Here is a 19,293-nt window from a genome sequence, read left to right on the forward strand (position 1 = left end):
GTGGGAATAGTAACCTGTGGCCAGTGGAGTGAGCTACCATGCTCAAAGCGTGGCAAGCGAGGGGTTCTCTCTAACTTCACTTCACAACATGTGACCAACAATCGATTTTGGTCAGTTTTAAAACTGACCATAAACTGACCACAAAATGACGGGAAAGCCGCCTAGCAATAGTTTGGTAGAAGCACTGCAGGGATCACTAAGATCTGTGCAGGCTTTAGTAGGTTTAAAATATTAGAAATAGTTACATAAAAAAAAAAGAAATGCGTGGTGTCCCACCCCAAACCAATAGCCAGCCCCGCACCTCTCAGCCTAGGCTGGTATGGGGAAATAGGGGGGGAAACTATGCAAGGTTCCCCCTATTTTCCTATATTCAGCACAATCCAGCACCAGCTGGGGGCCTGGTGCTATACCAGGGAGGCACACAGCATAGGCGTGGCTTCCTACAGGTGTGGTCAGTTACGCCCCCATTAGTGCCCCCTGTAGAGTAGCGCAGCTGAAAGAAAAAATAAATAAATAAACGAATACTTACTATCCCCGCTCCTGATTCCCGGCCGCTGCAGAACTCCGCCAGCGTCGCTCCTCTCCTCGGATCTATGGGAGAGACGTCATGACGTCTCTCCCATAGCACAGCATAGACACTAGAGGTCAATTATGACCCCTAGCGTCTGTGCCAGTCCCACAATGCTGTGCGGTGCACAGCAAAGGTCCTCTCCACGAAGGGAAACTAGACAGGTAGCGTCTAGTTCCCTTCACAGCGGGGGACCATCGAGGGACACATCGGCAGCGGGGGCCACAGTAGCGGATCTTGCCATGGTGCGGCGCCCTCCGGAAGGCGGCGCCCCGGGCAAAAGTCCTGCTTGCCCGTGGCAAGAACCGCTACTGCTCCTGCTATAACGTCAACTAGTCCCAAACTGGTTGACGTTATCGTTATGACATTGACACTGGGTTTAAATTCAAACGGAAACCCCACAAATGGGTACATTTTTAAACAGAAAGATGCCATCTATGAGCCTGATTCAGAGATGTACACAAACCCGATGGTTTGCTTACATCTTCGATCTCTACATGTGCAGGACCAGCCCAGCGCATATGCAGAACAGTGTGTGTGACAATGGTTGCAGTGCTCCCTAAGCTGCAGAATGATTGATGTGCTTATATCTGCCCCACCTGCAGTGCAACATGGTTTTGCTCAGTTGTGTGCTTTTTTGCTTTGCTAACAAACCTGAAGCAGGCACAACATGTCTGATTTTGTGCTGCACAAGATTTGCTCTATACAGATATATATATGATACAGTGTGCACTTCCTTTTTCACTTGATGCGTCTGGTTGACATGACGCGGGCAATGTTTTCGGTCGGGTACTTCCGGAACAGGTGATTACACGCAGCACATCAGTAGGGCTATATAAGTGTTCTCTTCACTTGCCATCAGTTGTCCATGATGAAGATGCATTTGTAACACCGAAACGGCTATTGACGCTTCACTGATGCAATCCAGAGACTAACGGACTGACCTTGCATTGACCACACTTTGGGGGTAATTCCAAGTTGATCGCAGCAGGAATTTTTTTAGCAGTTGGGCAAAACCATGTGCACTGCAGGGGAGGCAGATATAACATGTCCAGAGAGAGATAGATTTGGGTGTGGTGTGTTCAATCTGCAAACTAATTTGCAGTGTAAAAATAAAGCAGCCAGTATTACCCTGCACAGAAATAAAATAACCCACCCAAATCTAACTCTTTCTGCACATGATATATCTGCCTCCCCTGCAGTGAACATGGTTTTGCCCAACTGCTATAAAATTTCCTGCTGCGATCAACTTGGAATTACCCCCTTTGTGTGAATTTTTGCTGCTGCTGCTGCTACATTAATGATGCTATAAAAATCAACTTTTTGATATTGACAGCGAATTTATGGGTTCTTTCTTTGTGGAATTCTCTCTCTTTCTCCTATATATATATATATATATATATATATATATATATAAAATCTATGTCAGGGGTTTAGTATGAAATACCTACAATCATAATCCCGACAAGGTCAAAATACTGACAAGATCAAAATGACGACATTTAAAAATACAGACAAGATTAAAATACCGACATTTAAAATGTCGACAGTTTGAAAAGTTGACACAAGCTTTTCCTTTTTTTGTGTATGTCGACCAAGGTCGACATGGACACTGTATAAGTGTACATCGTCCCCTTGCATGGCTCACTTACTCGCCATGCTTTTGGGCATGGTTATATTCCCCCTCCAGGTCCACTGTGATGGTAAAGTATGAACAAGTCTGTTTCAATGAAAAAATCATGAAAAACTTATGTTGACTTTTTGACCTGTTGACATTTTAAATGTCGGTATTTTGACCTTGTCGGTGTTTTAAATGTCAGTATTTTGACCATGTCGGGATTTTGACCTTGTAGGTATTTTGTCCGTCAGTCAATGGTTGGCAGTAGTTTGACCATCAGGATTTTGATTGTAGGTAAATTTACTGCATTCCATATATCAGATTATTATGATTTTTCTATATTGTGTATATGCTAAGTATTTATTTTCACAATATACAGTATGTGCTATGCTTGTAGTACATCTTCACCTATGCTTTCTACTTCTTCACCATGTAGCTTAGCAATATCTGAGCCTCGATTCCTGGGAACTTTGAATACATTGTCATTTTATAATCAGCCTTTCATACTTCTTTCCAAAGGAATCTTTAGTCTGGCACATACTTTATTCCCAAACATTTAAGATGTTACAGTTAAATGTATTTTATTTTGTTGTATTTTGTTGTACTTAGTGCTCACTCGTAATTATAGTTTACATTATATAACTGCTATATGATGTATCTTCATTCAATCAAGTAATGGACAATTTGTTATTTTGTAGTGGAGGGTGTCACGGCGCAGCGGTCTTCATACTTACCTCTCCGGGCGCGCTGGGTCTCCGTGCGGCCGTCCTCGCTGGCGGGTCCCCGGCGTCCAGCGCTCCGCCTAGCAGGCCTCCACGTCCGACGTCCTCGGGAGCTGCGGGTGACGTCATCGGCCCGTCCTCCAATCAGGCCCTGGCGGGAAGTTTAAATTCAGACGCCGGGCAGTGCTCCGGCGCCTGGGTATCATCGTTCAAACTGTACCTGTGATCTCCAGTGCTCCGTGCCTCCAGCACATCCGTGCCTCCAGCACATCCGTGCCTCCAAGCACCTCCGTGCCTCCAAGCACCTCCGTGCCTCCAGCACCTCCGTGCCTCCAAGCACCTCCGTGCCTCCAGCACCTCCGTGCCTCCAAGCACCTCCGTGCCTCCAGCACCTCCGTGCCTCCAAGCACCTCCGTGCCTCCAAGCACCTCCGTGCCTCCAGCACCTCCGTGCCTCCAAGCACCTCCGTGCCTCCAAGCACCTCCGTGCCTCCAAGCACCTCCGTGCCTCCAGCACTTCCGTGCCTCCAAGCATTTCCGTGCCTCCAGCACCTCCGTGCCTCCAAGCACCTCCGTGCCTCCAAGCACCTCCGTACCTCCAGCACCTTCGTACCTCCATGCCTCCAAGCACCTCCGTGCCTCCCAGCACCTTCGTGATTTACCAGCACCTGTCAAGTTCTCTCTTTCAGGAGACCTTCAGCAACCGCACGTGCCTCCTGTCCGCCGATCAGATCCTGCATGAGGAAGACTTACATCCGGCCATCTCTGCTGCGGCCCAGTTGCGGTTCCACTTCCCGGTCATCGGAAGAAACCCCGAGTCCACAACCTCCTCAAACCAGGTCAGTGATAGTATACTCAGGCCCCATGGACCCGGGGAATCGGAACACGGACTCAAGTGCCATCCAGGACCTGGCTTCCCGTGTGCAAAGTCAGGAAGCGGCACAAGGTCAGGTGATGCAGTACCTCCAGGAGTTGTCCGGACGTCTGGATCAGATTCAGGCGTCTCTAGCCTCAGTAATTCCGGCACCAGTTCCGGTAGCTGCACCACTTGCCACCTCCAGCAATGTCCAACCATCGGCCGGTGCCACTCCGCGCCTTCAGCTGCCTACGCCATCCCGTTACAATGGGAATCCTAAGAATTGTCGTGGTTTCTTAAACCAATGCGAGGTACATTTCGAGCTACTAGCTCACAACTTTCCTACAGACCGGTCCAAGGTAGCATATATTATTTCTCTGCTGGAAGGATCTGCCTTGGACTGGGTGTCTCCATTATGGGAACGTTCTGATTCACTGGTTTCCAATTACTCCGAATTCATCACGTCTTTTCTACGAATTTTTGACGAGCCCGGCAGGATGACCTCGGCCTCTTCTGACTTACTCCGCATCCGTCAAGGCTCCCGATCCGTGGGTCAGTATGTGGTTCATTTCCAAACCATTGCCTCTGAACTTCGTTGGAATAATGAGGCTCTGAGAGCTGCTTTCTGGAACGGTCTTTCTGATCGCCTGAAGGACGAGTTGGTCACTCGAGAGCTTCCGGGTTCTTTAGAGGAATTGATCTCCCTCTGTGTCAAGGTAGATCTACGGATGCAGGAACGTGGAGGAGAACGTAGTCGATCGGATCGTTCTAGGTTCCGGCTTCCTCCTGCAAGGCAAGCGGTGGGTCCAAGTCCAGACGAACCCATGCAGATTAACCGATCCTGATTGTCCCCGGAGGAGCGGCAACGTCGTCATGAGGGTAAGCTCTGCCTGTACTGCGGAGCTGCGGGTCACTTCATCAAGTCCTGCAAATCCCGTCCGGGAAACGAGAAGGCCTAGCTTGTTCCGGAGGAGTCAAGTTGGGGGTTACGACCAAATCTTCTCCCACTTCGGACTGTTTGCTTCCCGTAACGTTAATCACCAAGGCCACTTCCAAGTCTTTTGAAGCCCTGTTGGACTCTGGAGCTGTGGGGAATTTCGTTTCTTCCCTCTGTGTTCAAAGCCTGAATTTGGAAGTACGGTCCATCGAACGGCCTATTTCCTTGACAGCCATCAATGGTACTAGGATATCCAAGGGTATCATAACAGAACGCACGGTTCCAGTTAAACTACAGGTCGGGGCTCTACATCAAGAATACTTGGAGTTCCTGGTGATCCCGGAAATGCATCACGATCTGGTTCTCGGAATACCTTGGCTCAAAAGTCACAATCCCCATATCGATTGGAAGACCGCACAGATTCGGTCTTGGGGTTCTTTTTGTCACGTTAACTGTCTCACCCCTGTTTGTCCGCTTCGTGTTTCTTCTAAGGCGGAGGAGGAACCTATTCCAGAGGCATACCAAGAATTTAGAGATGTGTTTTCGGAACAAGCAGCCGACCAGTTACCACCCCATAGAGCTTGGGACTGCCCCATTGACCTTATCCCGGGAAAAATGCCGCCTCGGGGTCGCATTTATCCTCTGTCTCTCCCAGAGACACAGGCTATGCCTGACTATATCAAAACCAATCTTCACAAGGGATTCATCCGCCCCTCTACTTCCCCGGCTGGAGCGGGCTTTTTCTTCGTGAAAAAAAAGGACGGACGGTTAAGACCATGTATCGACTACCGCGGCTTAAATGATATTACCATCAAAAATAAATACCCCTTGCCTCTAATCACAGAGTTATTTGATAGAGTTCGTGGTGCCCATGTTTTTTCCAAGCTCGATTTGAGGGGGGCCTATAACCTTATACGCATCAGAGAGGGAGATGAATGGAAGACCGCCTTCAATACCCGGGATGGGCATTATGAGTACCTGGTGATGCCGTTCGGTCTTAGCAATGCTCCTGCTGTCTTCCAGGGATTCGTCAACGAAATATTCCGAGACATGTTATACCTAAGTGTCGTGGTGTATTTGGATGACATCCTGATTTTTTCAAAAGACCTTGCTGAACACAGATTACAAGTCAAAGAGGTACTCCGCCGTCTACGTGAGAATCATCTCTATGCCAAGATGTCCAAGTGTACCTTTGAAGTAACATCAATACCGTTCCTCGGTTATATTATCTCGGGGAAGGAGCTTCGCATGGATCCGGAGAAACTCTCTGCCATTCGGGACTGGGCACAGCCACTCTCCTTGAAAGCAATACAAAGGTTCCTGGGTTTTGCGAACTATTATAGAAAGTTCATTAGAGGTTTCTCCACCATTGTTGCACCCATTACCGCCCTAACGAGAAAGGGTTCCAACCCGGGGTTGTGGTCTCCCGAAGCCATAGAGGCCTTTTCCCACTTGAAATCAGCTTTTATGTCCGCTTCAGTACTCCAACAACCAAGTTTCGAGGAACCTTTCTTCCTAGAAGTCGACGCATCCTCGGTCGGAGTTGGGGCCGTTCTCTCTCAGTATGCCTCAGATAAGAAATTACATCCGTGCGGCTTTCACTCTCGTAAATTCTCTCCAGCTGAACGGAATTACACTATTGGAGACCAGGAACTCTTGGCGATTAAATCTGCCTTGGAAGAGTGGAGATATCTCTTAGAGGGGGCCAAACATGTGACTACCATTTACACTGATCACAAAAATTTGTTGTATATCAAAACCGCACAGTGTTTGAATCCTCGCCAAGCTAGATGGGCACTCTTCTTCACTAGATTTTCTTTCATTATCAAATACCGAGCCGGGACTTTCAATACCAAAGCGGATGCACTGTCCCGTTCACAAACTCCCACAAATGATGAGGATTCCTTTGAACGGAGTTTAATTCTAAATCCAATTTCTGTCTCTGCTGCCTCGACTACTCCAGGTCCTCTTCCTGGAAGAATGTCCGTACCGGTCAAATTCCGGTCGAGGATACTTCAGTGGGCCCATATCTCCAAATTCTCCGGTCATCCCGGCGCCCAGAAGATGTACAAGTTTCTGCAAAGATCTTACTGGTGGGACTCCATGAGGAAGGATGTACAGGATTACGTTAATTCCTGTCCCCAGTGTACACAGCATAAATCTCCCCGTTTACCTCCTGCTGGGTTGCTTCGTCCTCTGTCCATTCCTATGAAACCCTGGACTCATATTTCCATGGACTTCATCACTGACTTGCCCCATTCCAAGGGTTGCAACACCGTTTGGGTAATCGTCGACCGTTTTTCGAAGATGGCACACTTCGTTCCTTTGACTGGACTACCAACAGCACCCGAAACTAGCTCTACTGTTCATCCAAGAACATTTTCGGTTGCATGGGTTGCCACAGGAAATAGTCTCTGATCGTGGGGTACAGTTCACCGCAAGGTTTTGGAAAGCCCTCTGTTCGACTCTACAGATTAAACTTAAGTTTTCCTCCGCTTATCATCCCCAAACGAATGGACAAACGGAACGAGTCAATCAAGATCTAGAGACTTTCCTCCGTCTTTATCTCTCCCCTTCACAGGACAACTGGGTGGAGTTGTTACCTTGGGCAGAGTTTGCCCATAATCATTCGTTTCATTCTTCCACTGGTGAATCTCCATTTTTCATCAACTATGGGTTCCATCCAAGTGTTCCAGAATTACTAAACCTTCCGATGGAAGAGGTTCCAGCCGTAACGTCCACTCTACTACACTTCAGACAAATTTGGAGTAAGGTTCATGCTAATCTTAAGAAGGTTTCAGTCCGCTACAAGTTCTTTGCGGATAAGAAACGGCGAGCCGCTCCACAATACAAGGTTGGCGACAAGGTATGGCTGTCCACACGTAATCTCCGGTTGAGGGTGCCCACCATGAAGTTTGCTCCAAGATTCATCGGTCCTTACCCTGTGCTACAAGTCCTGAATCCTGTGGTCTGCAAGCTGGGTTTACCTTCACACCTACGTATACCGAACGCCTTCCATGTTTCTCTTCTTCGTCCTCTCGTCCTTAATCGTTTCCATTCAAAGACCTCTAGCCCCACCTCAGTGGAGACTGAAACAGGAACAGACTTCGAGATCAAAAATATTCTAGACTCGCGTTACCTTCACAAGAATCTGCAATATCTGGTGGAATGGAAAGGATATGGTCCTGAGGAGAGAAGTTGGATAAAGGCTTCTGAGGTCTCGGCTCCTCGACTAGTCCGGATCTTCCATGCTAGACATCCTGCGAAGCCGGGAAAGTGTCCAGGGGCCACTCCTAGAGGAGGGGGTACTGTCACGGCGCCGCGGTCTTCATACTTACCTCTCCGGGCACGCTGGGTCTCCGTGCGGCCGTCCTCGCTGGCGGGTCCCCGGCGTCCGGCGCTCCGCCTAGCAGGCCTCCACGTCCGACGTCCTCGGGAGCTGCGGGTGACGTCATCGGCCCGTCCTCCAATCAGGCCCTGGCGGGAAGTTTAAATTCAGACGCCGGGCAGTGCTCCGGCGCCTGAGTATCATCGTTCAAACTGTACCTGTGATCTCCAGTGCTCCGTGCCTCCAGCACATCCGTGCCTCCAGCACATCCGTGCCTCCAAGCACCTCCGTGCCTCCAAGCACCTCAGTGCCTCCAGCACCTCCGTGCCTCCAAGCACCTCCGTGCCTCCAAGCACCTCCGTGCCTCCAGCACCTCCGTGCCTCCAAGCACCTCCGTGCCTCCAAGCACCTCCGTGCCTCCAGCACCTCCGTGCCTCCAAGCACCTCCGTGCCTCCAGCACCTCCGTGCCTCCAAGCACCTCCGTGCCTCCAGCACCTCCGTGCCTCCAAGCACCTCCGTGCCTCCAAGCATTTCCGTGCCTCCAGCACCTCCGTGCCTCCAGCACCTCCGTGCCTCCAAGCACCTCCGTGCCTCCAGCACCTTCGTACCTCCGTGCCTCCAAGCACCTCCGTGCCTCCCAGCACCTTCGTGATTTACCAGCACCTGTCAAGTTCTCTCTTTCAGGAGACCTTCAGCGTCCGCACGTGCCTCCTGTCCGCCGATCAGATCCTGCATGAGGAAGACTTACATCCGGCCATCTCTGCTGCGGCCCAGTTGCGGTTCCACTTCCCGGTCATCGGAAGAAACCCCGAGTCCACAACCTCCTCAAACCAGGTCAGTGATAGAGGGTAGATAACTGGTCTATTATATTCAAACTGTAGCTGTATTCTCATATTTTCTAAAGACTTTCATTTTAGAATTTGTCCTATTTCCATGTTCCCAGTATTGAAATTATGTAAAATAAGGGGATGTTTTTTTGCATGGGTACAAAGGTTATCCAACATTAATAAAAGTATAGCGGATGTTGGTAAAATCCTTATCTTACCACCTTTGTACCAATCTGTTTGCTAAATATGAGCAACTCTCTGTAATAATAATAAATGTACTATACTGAGCCACCCGTTCACCTCATGACAGCTTAGGTTTGCCTTTTAAAAATAAGTGCTTCAATTTTCTGTATCAAATGCAGTGGTACGCACACTATAATAGTAACACATGCCAGCGAATCTCTGTTTTATAATTATCTGCTAAACCAATAACACAACTTGGAATCTCAGCCACTTCAGGCTTGGACTGTGTGTCTGCAGTGTTCTTCCATCTGCTAACAATAACTTTTCAGGCAAAACAGATAATAGGTTCTAATTTTTGTAAAAACAACTACATCAAGTACAATATCTTAGGGTACTACAAATTCCTTCATTTGTATATGTTAAATAGCAATTGGTTAAAACAATTTTTAGGTTTCAACATCATTCAGAAATCTTGGCTGATTCTGGATCTCAGTGTATTCTTAGGTGGATTAATCTTATTCTTAAGGGGGGTACACACGGAGATATCCGTTCTTAAAATCTAAGCAAACTGACTAGATTGCTTAGATTTTAAGCACTGATTTCTCCGTGTGTACCCCCCACAGCGATAGAGATGCGCGGCCGCACGCGTCGCTATTGCCAGTGCTAGATTGGCCTACATGCAGTCTCAATCTAGCACATCGCTTATTTCACCCCCCGTCACCCTCCCCCCTCGCTCAGCACACATCGGGCTGTGCTGAGCGGGGGGAGAGATGTGCGCTGAGCGGTCTGTGATAGATCGATCAGCACACATCTCTGAAGTGTGTACTGGCCTTTAAGGAGCTGAAGATCCCTTGTCATGATAAGAATGCATAAACATGCACCCTAAGATGATGCCTCTTACTGTATCAGTACATATGTCTCCACACTCACATACTTATACACATAGAGTCAGCCATGGGCATAGGCCAAATAAGCCATTATGGCTATAGAGTGCCATTGCTCCAGGGTGGTACCGAGAACACACTGTCTCCCACCCCCATGTATAACACACAATGACGGGAGGAGCCACCAGCAGATGTGACCTCTCAGCAGCATCACTAACTACAGTCTGCTATTCTTTGCCATTGTTACAATGCTAACAAAACAATGACTGTAGTGAGCTGCTGGGAGAGGTCATGTTTGCTCACAGCTCTTCCATACGTCTCTCTACCAGGAGACAGACTGAGGAGCCATCAGCAGACAACTTGACCACTTCTAGCTGCATGACCATGTCATTACCAAATACAGTGAGTAGTAAGGGAGCATCAATTTGTAGCATTTTCAAGTCACCAGGGGGAAGCATTGTGTGTTAACTTATAACCATATGAACAGGGAAGACTAACGGTGGTGCATGCAGTTGGGGGATTCTAAGTACCTAGAATTCACCCTAGTAAACCATTTTTTTTCCCTGTGATAGAGAAAGCTTGGTAAAGTAGTTTGGGTCCTTAGCTCAACATAACCTGAGTGTAGGGAGGCGAGGTCGGTGGGGAAGGTCGAGAAAGAATGAATATTAATGGGCTACCAAATATACACAATAGACCTTATTCAGCTTAAGTTGGACCTGAATGTGCACACTGGGCCTGGAAACAGGAAAATGTGATTGCATCGTGGATGGCGACTTCATTTTCCAGCAGGACTTGGCACCTGCCCACACTGCCAAAAGTACCAAAACCTGGTTCAATGACCATGGGATTATTGTGCTGGATTGGCCAGCAAACTCGCCTGACCTGAACCCCATAAAGAATCTATGGGGCATTGCCAAGAGAAAGATGAGAGACATGAGACTGAACAATGCAGAAGAGCTGAAGGCCGCTATTGAAGCATCCTGGTCTTCCATAACACCTCAGCAGTGCCACAGGCTGATAGAATCCATACCACGCCGCATTGAGGAAGTAATTCATGCAAAAAGGGCCCAAACCAAGTAATGAGTACATGTGCATGATTATACTTTTCAGAGGGCCGATATTTCTGTATTTAGTATTCTTTTTTTATTGATTTTATGTAATATTCTAATTTTCTGAGATTTTGGATATGGGGTTTTCTTAAGCTGTATGCCACAATCATCAAATTGATAACAAATACAGTCTTGAAATATCTCACTTTGCATGTAATGAGTCTATATAATACATTAGTTTCACCTTTTAAGTTGAATTACTGAAATAAATAACTTTTGCACAATATTCTAATTTTCTGAGTTTCACCTGTAGTTTCAGTCTTAGGGGTATATTCAATTGCGGTCGAATTGCCGCAAATGTCGAAAAACAGGGCATTTTCGACACAAAAAAAAATTCGACAATGCAATACAGTACTTTTCGACAAAAAAACGGACGTTTCAGATTCAACTTTTTGAAATTCGACAGTTGTTAAATTCGACATGTCTGCAATGGTAAAAATGCGGCTTTGCTACAAAAGTATATTCAATAGAAGAATGTCGATTTGGCAACAGTGCTTTTCGACAGTAATTTCATCAATTTCATTCCGCCTCACTTTGCTGGCGGAATCTAATAAAAATAAAAAAAAACATGTTTTTTTTTGTCTTTTTTTAATTGCTAATAGCATATCTATTTATATTAGAAGGGATTATGTACTTGGTTTGTCTATTAGGAGACACAAGTATTATTTATATATTTTTTTAAATAATTTTTTTTTTTTAAACTGACTAAAATAATATGGAGAGATCAGAGCATGGTTTTCAGTGGGAAGGGGTGGGAATGGTTTAAAATCAAGAAAAAAAAATGCATGGGGTCCCCCCTCCTAAGCATAACCAGCCTCGGGCTCTTTGAGCCGGTCCTGGTTGTAAAAATACGGGGGGGGGGGGGGGAATGACAAGGGATCCCCCGTATTTTCACAACCAGCACCGGGCTCTGCGTCCAGTCCTGGTGCCAAAAATCCGGGGGACAAAAAGCGTAGGGGTCCCCCGTATTTTAACACCAGCACCGGCTCCACTCGCGGCTGACCGCGAGTAACCTCACCGCTGACCGCAAAGTTCCCACCATTGAAGATAATGGAGCGGTATGTGCTATGCGCGTCTGGCAGCTCAGACGCGCACAGCCAATCAGGAGAGTGCCACGACATGGCGCTACCTGATTGGCTGAAGGGACCCTCTGTGACAGGAGTCACGTGGGGTCCCGGCATTTGGGGAAAGGGGTCCCATGTGTAAACATGGGACCCCTTTCAGTGCGTGGTCCGGGTAAATGCGTTTTCTTTTTTTGCCAAGTACGTGGATTACAAAAAAGAAGAGGACAGATCTACACTGGATTTTGGTGAGTATAATTTTATTTTCAGGTACACCGTGGATTCTACTTGGAGAAGTGGACCGAACCTCGTGTCAACATAGGTAAGTATGTGTGTGTCGGCATGTATGTAATAAAGTTTTACTTTCACGGTGTGCGTGTACTGTTTTTATTTGGGTATTTTTTTTTGCAGTAGAACTACAGGTACCAGCGGGCCCGTTTCCCCCCCGCATGCTGGTACTTGTGGTTCTCCAAGTACCAGCTTGCGGGGAGGCTTGCTGGGACTTGTAGTTCTGCTACAAAAAACAATACTCTTTTATTTGACACAAGGCTATCAGCCCCCCATCCGCAGCCCTTGGATGGGGGGGGACAGCCTCGGGCTTCACCCCTGGCCCTTGGGTGGCTGGAGGGGGGGACCCCTTGATTTAAGGGGTCCCCACTCCTCCAGGGTACCCCGGCCAGGGAGGACTAGTTGGGGATTTAATGCCACGGCCGCAGGGACCAGTATAAAAGTGTCCCCCGGCTGTGGCATTATCTCTCCAGCTAGTGGAGCCCGGTGCTGGTGTTAAAAATACAGGGGACCCCTACGCTTTTTGTCCCCCATATTTTTTGCACCAGGACCGGATGCAGAGCCCGGTGCTGGTTGTAAAAATACGGGGGATCCCCTGTCAATTTCCCCCCCGTATTTTTACAACCAGGACCGCCTCAAAGAGCCCGAGGCTGGTTATGCTTAGGAGGGGGGACCCCACGCATTTTTTTTCTGGGTTTTTTAAACACTTTTGTGCCGTCCAAAAAGTTGAATCCAGGACGTACATATCCGTCAATTGGTCCGTTTTTCGACAGCGGGACTGTCGAATCCGTTTTTTTTTAATATGTCGAATTCGGTGCCCGGCGGCAGGGTGTCTGACTTTCGAATTGTGTCGAATTAAAAAACGGTCGAATTCCAGCCGGAATTCGACCGCAATTGCATATACCCCTTTGTCACTTTCTTAAAATTGTAATTGCTTTAAATTAAAGTCACATTTTAGTGTTTTTTATTTTTTGCTTCGTTTTAGTCAATATTTAGTCAGTGGATCTCAGTTTTAATTTTAGTCTAATTTTAGTCAGTGTTTTAGTAATAATTTTTGTAGTTTAATGATACTGTTATGGATTTTGCTAAAGAACATTTCTTTAAAATTCTCTTGAGAAGTTTACAAACCTTTAACTATGTGTTAACTAGTAATCTAGGCTCAGTAGACTGAGAATGAGTTACATACTGAGTCTGATTTAACGTTGTATTCCCATATATCATATTGTATACAAATGTTTGGTTTAAATTATAATCTAGGTTCAGTTGACTGAGAATGTGTTACATACTGAGTCTGATTTACCGTAGTACTCCCATATATCATATACAAATTAATGCCTTGAGTTTGTTAGAATAAAGAAGTGCAATACACAATCCTATTTCTTTCACAGCAAGTCATATTTATTTTCTACAAATATCTAGAACACGTACTTGTTTGTAAAAAAAATTCAAACCCAACTTCCCGTGTTAATTTTATCAAGGATTTTAAACTTAGTTAAAGTCTTTTTTGTTTTTTGTTTTTTTGTAGTTAAGATTTAGTCAGTGAATCTCTTATTTTAGTCTAATTTTAGTCTCGTAGCCTAGTGATGAGCGGATTCGGTTTTACTCGGTTTTACTCGGTTCTCAAAACCGAATCTTATTGGCTATCCAAAACACGTGACATCAGTGAGCCAATAAGATTCGGTTTTGAGAACCGAGTAAAACCGAGTAAAACCGAATCCGCTCATCACTATCGTAGCCCTGAAATAAACTGTAGTCAATCAATAATTTTAGTCAAAATGTTCATTGACAAAATTAACACTGCTTGGCAGGTGAGCTAACCCAATATGGGTCTGATTCAGATGTGGTCACAACTTTGATGGTATTCACAACTGAGCGATTATCGTACAGTGCGCATGTGTCGTGGCTGCATAGCGGGCACATGCGATGGTACCTCTGTGATTCCACTTGCAGTGAAGAATCAGTTGCAGAGGGATTGGCAGGAAAAATCAGTTTGGCTGATGTATCAGGGTGTGTATTCTAAATCGCAAGAGTGTTGTGACTGTTTTCGGGATGTGTTTCAGCATGTGACTGTGATCTCAAACCCATAAAACATGGTACCATCGGTGCAGCTCCCGCACGGATATGAAGTACACATTTCCCAAAATTGTTGCGATGGCTTCAGTGGGCATCTCTGTTCACTTGTGGGCAGCTGCTGCCTCACAGTTCTGTCGCTGAAAAAGGATTCCTGCTGCATCAGCATTACGGCCGCATTTTAAAGCAGACCCATGGTGCACAAACTCTCCTATTTTGTATATGTAGACACATTTATTTATACAGTGCATCCGGAAAGTATTAACAGCGCTTCACTTTTTCCACATTATGTTATTTTACAGCTTTATTCCAAAATGGAATAAATTCATTTTTTCCCCGCAAAATTCTACACACAATACCCCATAATGACAACGTGAAAAAAAGTTTTTTTTTTATATTTTTGCAAATTTATTAAAAATAAAAAACTAAGAAATCACATGTACATAAGTACTCACAGCCTTTGCTCAATACTTTGTTGATGCACCGTTGGCAGCAATTACAGCCTCAAGTCTTTTGAATATGATGCCACAAGCTTGGCACACCTATCTTTGCCCAGTTTTGCCCATTCCTCTTTGCAGCACCTCTCAAGCTCCATCAGGTTGGATGGGAAGCATTGGTGCACAGCCATTTTCAGATTTCTCCAGAGATGTTCAATTGGATTCCAGTCTGGGCTCTGGCTGGGCCACTCAAGGACATTCACAGAGTTGTCCTGAAGCCACTCCTTTGATATTTTGGCTGTGTGCTTAGGGTCGTTGTCCTGCTGAAAGATGTACTGTCGCCCCAGTCTGATGTTTTCATCCAGGATGTCTCTGTACATTGCTGCATTCATCTTTCCCTCTATCCTGACTAGTCCAGTTCCTGCCGCTGAAGAATATCCCCACAGCATGATGCTGCCACCACCATGCTTCGCTGTAGGGATGGTATTGGCCTGATGATAGGCAGTGCCTGGTTTCCTCCAAACATGATGCCTGGCATTCATGCCAAAGAGTTCAATCTTTGTTGCATCAGACCAGAGAATTTTGTTTCTCTTGGTCTGAGAGTCCTTCAGGTGCATTTTGGCAAACTCCAGGCGGGCTGCCATGTGCTTTTTACTAAGGAGTGGCTTCCGTCTGGCCACTCTATCATACAGGCCTGATTGGTGGATTGCTGCAGAGATGGTTGTTCTTCTGGAAGGTTCTCCTCTCTACACAGAGGAATGCTGTAGCTCTGACAGAGTGACCATTGGGTTCTTGGTCACCTCCCTGACTAGGGCCCTTCTCCCCCGATTGCTCAGTTTAGATGGCCGGCCAGCTCTAGGAAGAGTCCTGGTGGTTCCGAACTTCTTCCATTGACAGATGATGGAGGCTACTGTGCTCATTGGGACCTTCAAAGCAGCAGATATTTTTCTGTACCCTTCCCCAGATTTGTGCCTCGAGACAATCCTGTCTCGGAGGTCTACAGACAATTTATTTGACTTCATGCTTGGTTTGTGCTCAGACATGCACTGTAAAGTGTGGGACCTTATATAGACAGGTGTGTGCCTTTCGAAATCATGGGGGTCATTCCGAGTTGATCGTAGCTGTGCTAAATTTAGCACAGCTACGATCATTTACACTGACATGCGGGGGGACGTCCTGCACAGGGCGAGCCTGCCCGGCATGTCAGTGCATGCACTACGGCGCCGGCGCATGCACAGAAGAGGCCTGTTCGCTCGGCTGCGATAAACAGCAGCGAGCGAACGGGTCAGAATGACCCCCCATGTTCAATCAACTGAATTTACCACAGGTGGACTCCAATTAAGCTGTAGGAACATCTCAAGGATAATCAGTGGAAACAGGATGCACCTAAGCTCAATTTTGAGCTTCATGGCAAAGGCTGTGAATACTTATGTACATATGATTTCTTAGTTTTTTTATTTTTAATAAATGTGCAAAAATCGAAAAAAAATTTTTTTTCACATTGTCGTTAAGGGGTATTATGTGTAGAATTTTAAGGTAAAAATTAATTTATTCTATTTTGAAATAAGGCTGTAACATAACAAAATGTGGAAAAAGTTAAGCGCTGTGAATACTTTCTGGATGCACTGTATATTATGTGTTTCACAGTTTTATTAAAACTAGAAAAGACAGGAGTAAGACACAGAAGAGAAAGGTAAAAGAAAGAGGGGGGGTCTAGTGAGTGAACAGAGAGAGAGAGAGAGAGAGAGAGAGAGAGAAATTGAAAAAGCAAGGGTGGGAGGTAATGGGTGAGAGGAGGAGAAAGGGACAGTGAGAATAGTAGAGCATAAAGAAGGAATAGAACAGGGGACTGACTTAGACACTCGCTGTTTCTATTCTACCTCCCAGTATTTCTCTCTCTTCTGCTGTGTCTTTCAGCAAGCACTGTGATTTTGTCTGATCTCTCCCTACAGCTGAACACATCTGGAGCTACTGAGTTCTGTTTGTTTGAGCACAATTTTTGGCAGCATTTTCAGTTTAAAGCAAACACTCCACTGTCCCCTTGTTCAATGGGAAGGAACTAGGCTAATAATGCTCTTGAAAGAGTGATTGCGCTAAACGTCTCCGTAAACCCCTTATCTGCATATAGTGTTTGGATTGCTTTCAATTTGCCACAGAAATATCACTGTTTGTTCTGAGCTCAAAATATTTACCTGGGGACGGATGCTTTGCAGTGCTACGTGCGATGTTGATCAGAAAGATGTTCCTGTCTTCAAGTTAAAATATGTCTCCTACTTTTTATGTCTGTAAACATCTCTGGATGCTTTGCAAGGACATAGAGTAGACAATGGCTTCTATACACTGAGTTTCATTTCTTCTGCTTCTCCAATGCTTGAAAACACTTCCTCCACTTGGAATTGCAGTCTTTGCAGCACCAATCTACTTGGGGACACATTTAAGATTTCTCTCATGGTTTTGCTTATTGTGACAATCACAGTGGGCAATGTGGTGAGTCTGATTGTCTTTCTGAGGACCAAGCAACTCAGGACATCTCAGGGCTTCCTGAAGACCTCTTTAGCATTTGCAGATTTGGCAGTTGGACTACTGGTTGTGCCTTATTCTGTCTACATGGAGATTACCCATACCATACATGGGCTGGGAAAGGTTGAAGAAACCGTTTCCTCCAATTTCAGCTCCCACGTCCCTTGTTTTATTATGGGACCTATATTTGCCGGCTGCACCTTTGTCTCAATATCTACTATCTTCTTGCTGTCAGTCGAAAGGAGCATTGCTGTACTGAAACCTCTCCACAAGCGGATTGTGATTACTAGGAAAAGGATAGGGTGTCTTATTGTGTTCTCCTGGGTCTTCAGCTTTATGTTAGCTATGGTACCCATGCTTTTTAGTCGAAACATAACTCTGGAGTACAATTCATGTAGTAAGATGTGCACCTATGCATTCACTGCTATGGAGCCTCAGGACCCTGCCTGGAAAATTATGCTCATCTTCCCAGCCTTTGACTTTTCCCTTCTGAGTGGCACATTTGCAATAAACTTTATCACCTTTGCATCCATCAGGCAGTACTGCAAGGTTAGGAAACAGTTGGAAGTAGATGCCCAAAGCAACTGCAGCAAAGTGTCATTCTCAGACATTACAGCAGCCAAGACCATTGGAATCCTCACCTTTGCCTTCTCTGCTTCCTTCAGTCCCATTGCAGTCTTTGTTGTAGGCAATGTTTTGGGGTATGTGTGGTGCGAGTTTTCTTTCTATGCATTCTGGATACTCACATCCAATAGCTGCTGGAATGTTGTTATCTACAGTGTCAGGGACTTAAAATTCAGGCAAGGGGTCCGGGAGCTGTTCAGTAAACAAGCGCAAAAGTCCCCAAGCCTGCAGCAGCAGATACCCCAGTGCACTATTAAAGAGGATTGTTCTTCTCCATGTGTTGCTGTCATCAAAGAGGTTTTCTGGCCAGAAACTGCCTGATCTCTCTGTGGGCAAAATGCTCTAATAACTGCAAGGATGGGGATCAAGATTTTAACAACGAAGCACTCTCAGCCAATTGTTCTAAAAAGGAGACCTATAGTCTATTTACATGCCATGCAGAGGTCCTTGTCAAAAGCGCAGCTGTGAAATAACATACTGGCTCACTTTTATTTACCAGCCACAATTATTTAATGAAGAAAATATTCAAGCATTTGTGAAGAGAAAGCTCAACATCTCAACACGGACACTAAGCCTTTGCCTTGGTCAGCCTGTAGAACTAGAGGTAAATGCCCAGGGATCTGTATCATTTCTTAGGTCCCATTAAAGCCGGCATGCCAGCAAAATGATGCCCTGTGCAGAATACTAGAAAAGGATGTCAGGAAGCCGGGCTGTTATGACCACTTCTTACACTTAACCCTTTCATTGCCAGCATTGCTGGATTTATACTGGTAGAACATTAAACATGGACATTGCTATTGAAAAAAAAGCATGTGTTTTGTATGCATATGTTGCTGCATGTAACTGTCTAAAAATATGGGTGGTTTTAGCAACATTAGCCTATGGAAGGTAGATTTATATATGGAATTAAACACATTAAAGTATTTAACATTTATTTCTTCTATTCAGTTAATATAATTTATTGTGCAATAGTCCTCCCTGTATATCTGCTTTATTTATTACATGTAACCAGCTCTTTAGCTAAATGTTAGATTTATTTAGCATTATTAATATTGGTATTTACACTTTACAAGCCTTTAAGCAAGATTCTTCTCTTTGTTAATTGGTTAATATTTCACTTTGTATTGCTTAATGTTTGTTCTAGCTACAGTTTGTTTTTATGTATTCTCTATGCCACATCCGCGTCATATCTGTATTAACTCCAATTCAACTGTATGTCCGCAGGACCAACTCAGATTAGCCTGTACCCCAGTAGCTTACT

The 19,293-nt window shown here is 45.7% G+C and overlaps 1 protein-coding gene across 1 annotated transcript; it reads left to right on the forward strand.

The window, feature by feature from the left end:
* The first annotated feature begins 17,336 nt into the window (after positions 1-17,336).
* LOC135057300 (adenosine receptor A3-like) lies at positions 17,337-18,353 on the forward strand. The gene has a single exon (XM_063963189.1). It carries the CDS (start codon positions 17,337-17,339, stop codon positions 18,351-18,353), a length of 1,017 nt encoding a protein of 338 aa, XP_063819259.1.
* Positions 18,354-19,293: the final 940 nt, after the last annotated feature.

The sequence above is a fragment of the Pseudophryne corroboree genome, chromosome 3, assembly GCF_028390025.1.
Source record: "Pseudophryne corroboree isolate aPseCor3 chromosome 3, aPseCor3.hap2, whole genome shotgun sequence".
Classification (NCBI taxonomy): Eukaryota; Metazoa; Chordata; class Amphibia; order Anura; family Myobatrachidae; genus Pseudophryne; species Pseudophryne corroboree.

Coding starts and splice junctions, on each gene's coding strand:
- LOC135057300 (XM_063963189.1), top strand. CDS start 17,337: ATGGTTTTGCTTATTGTGACAATCACAGTGGGCAATGTGGTGAGTCTG.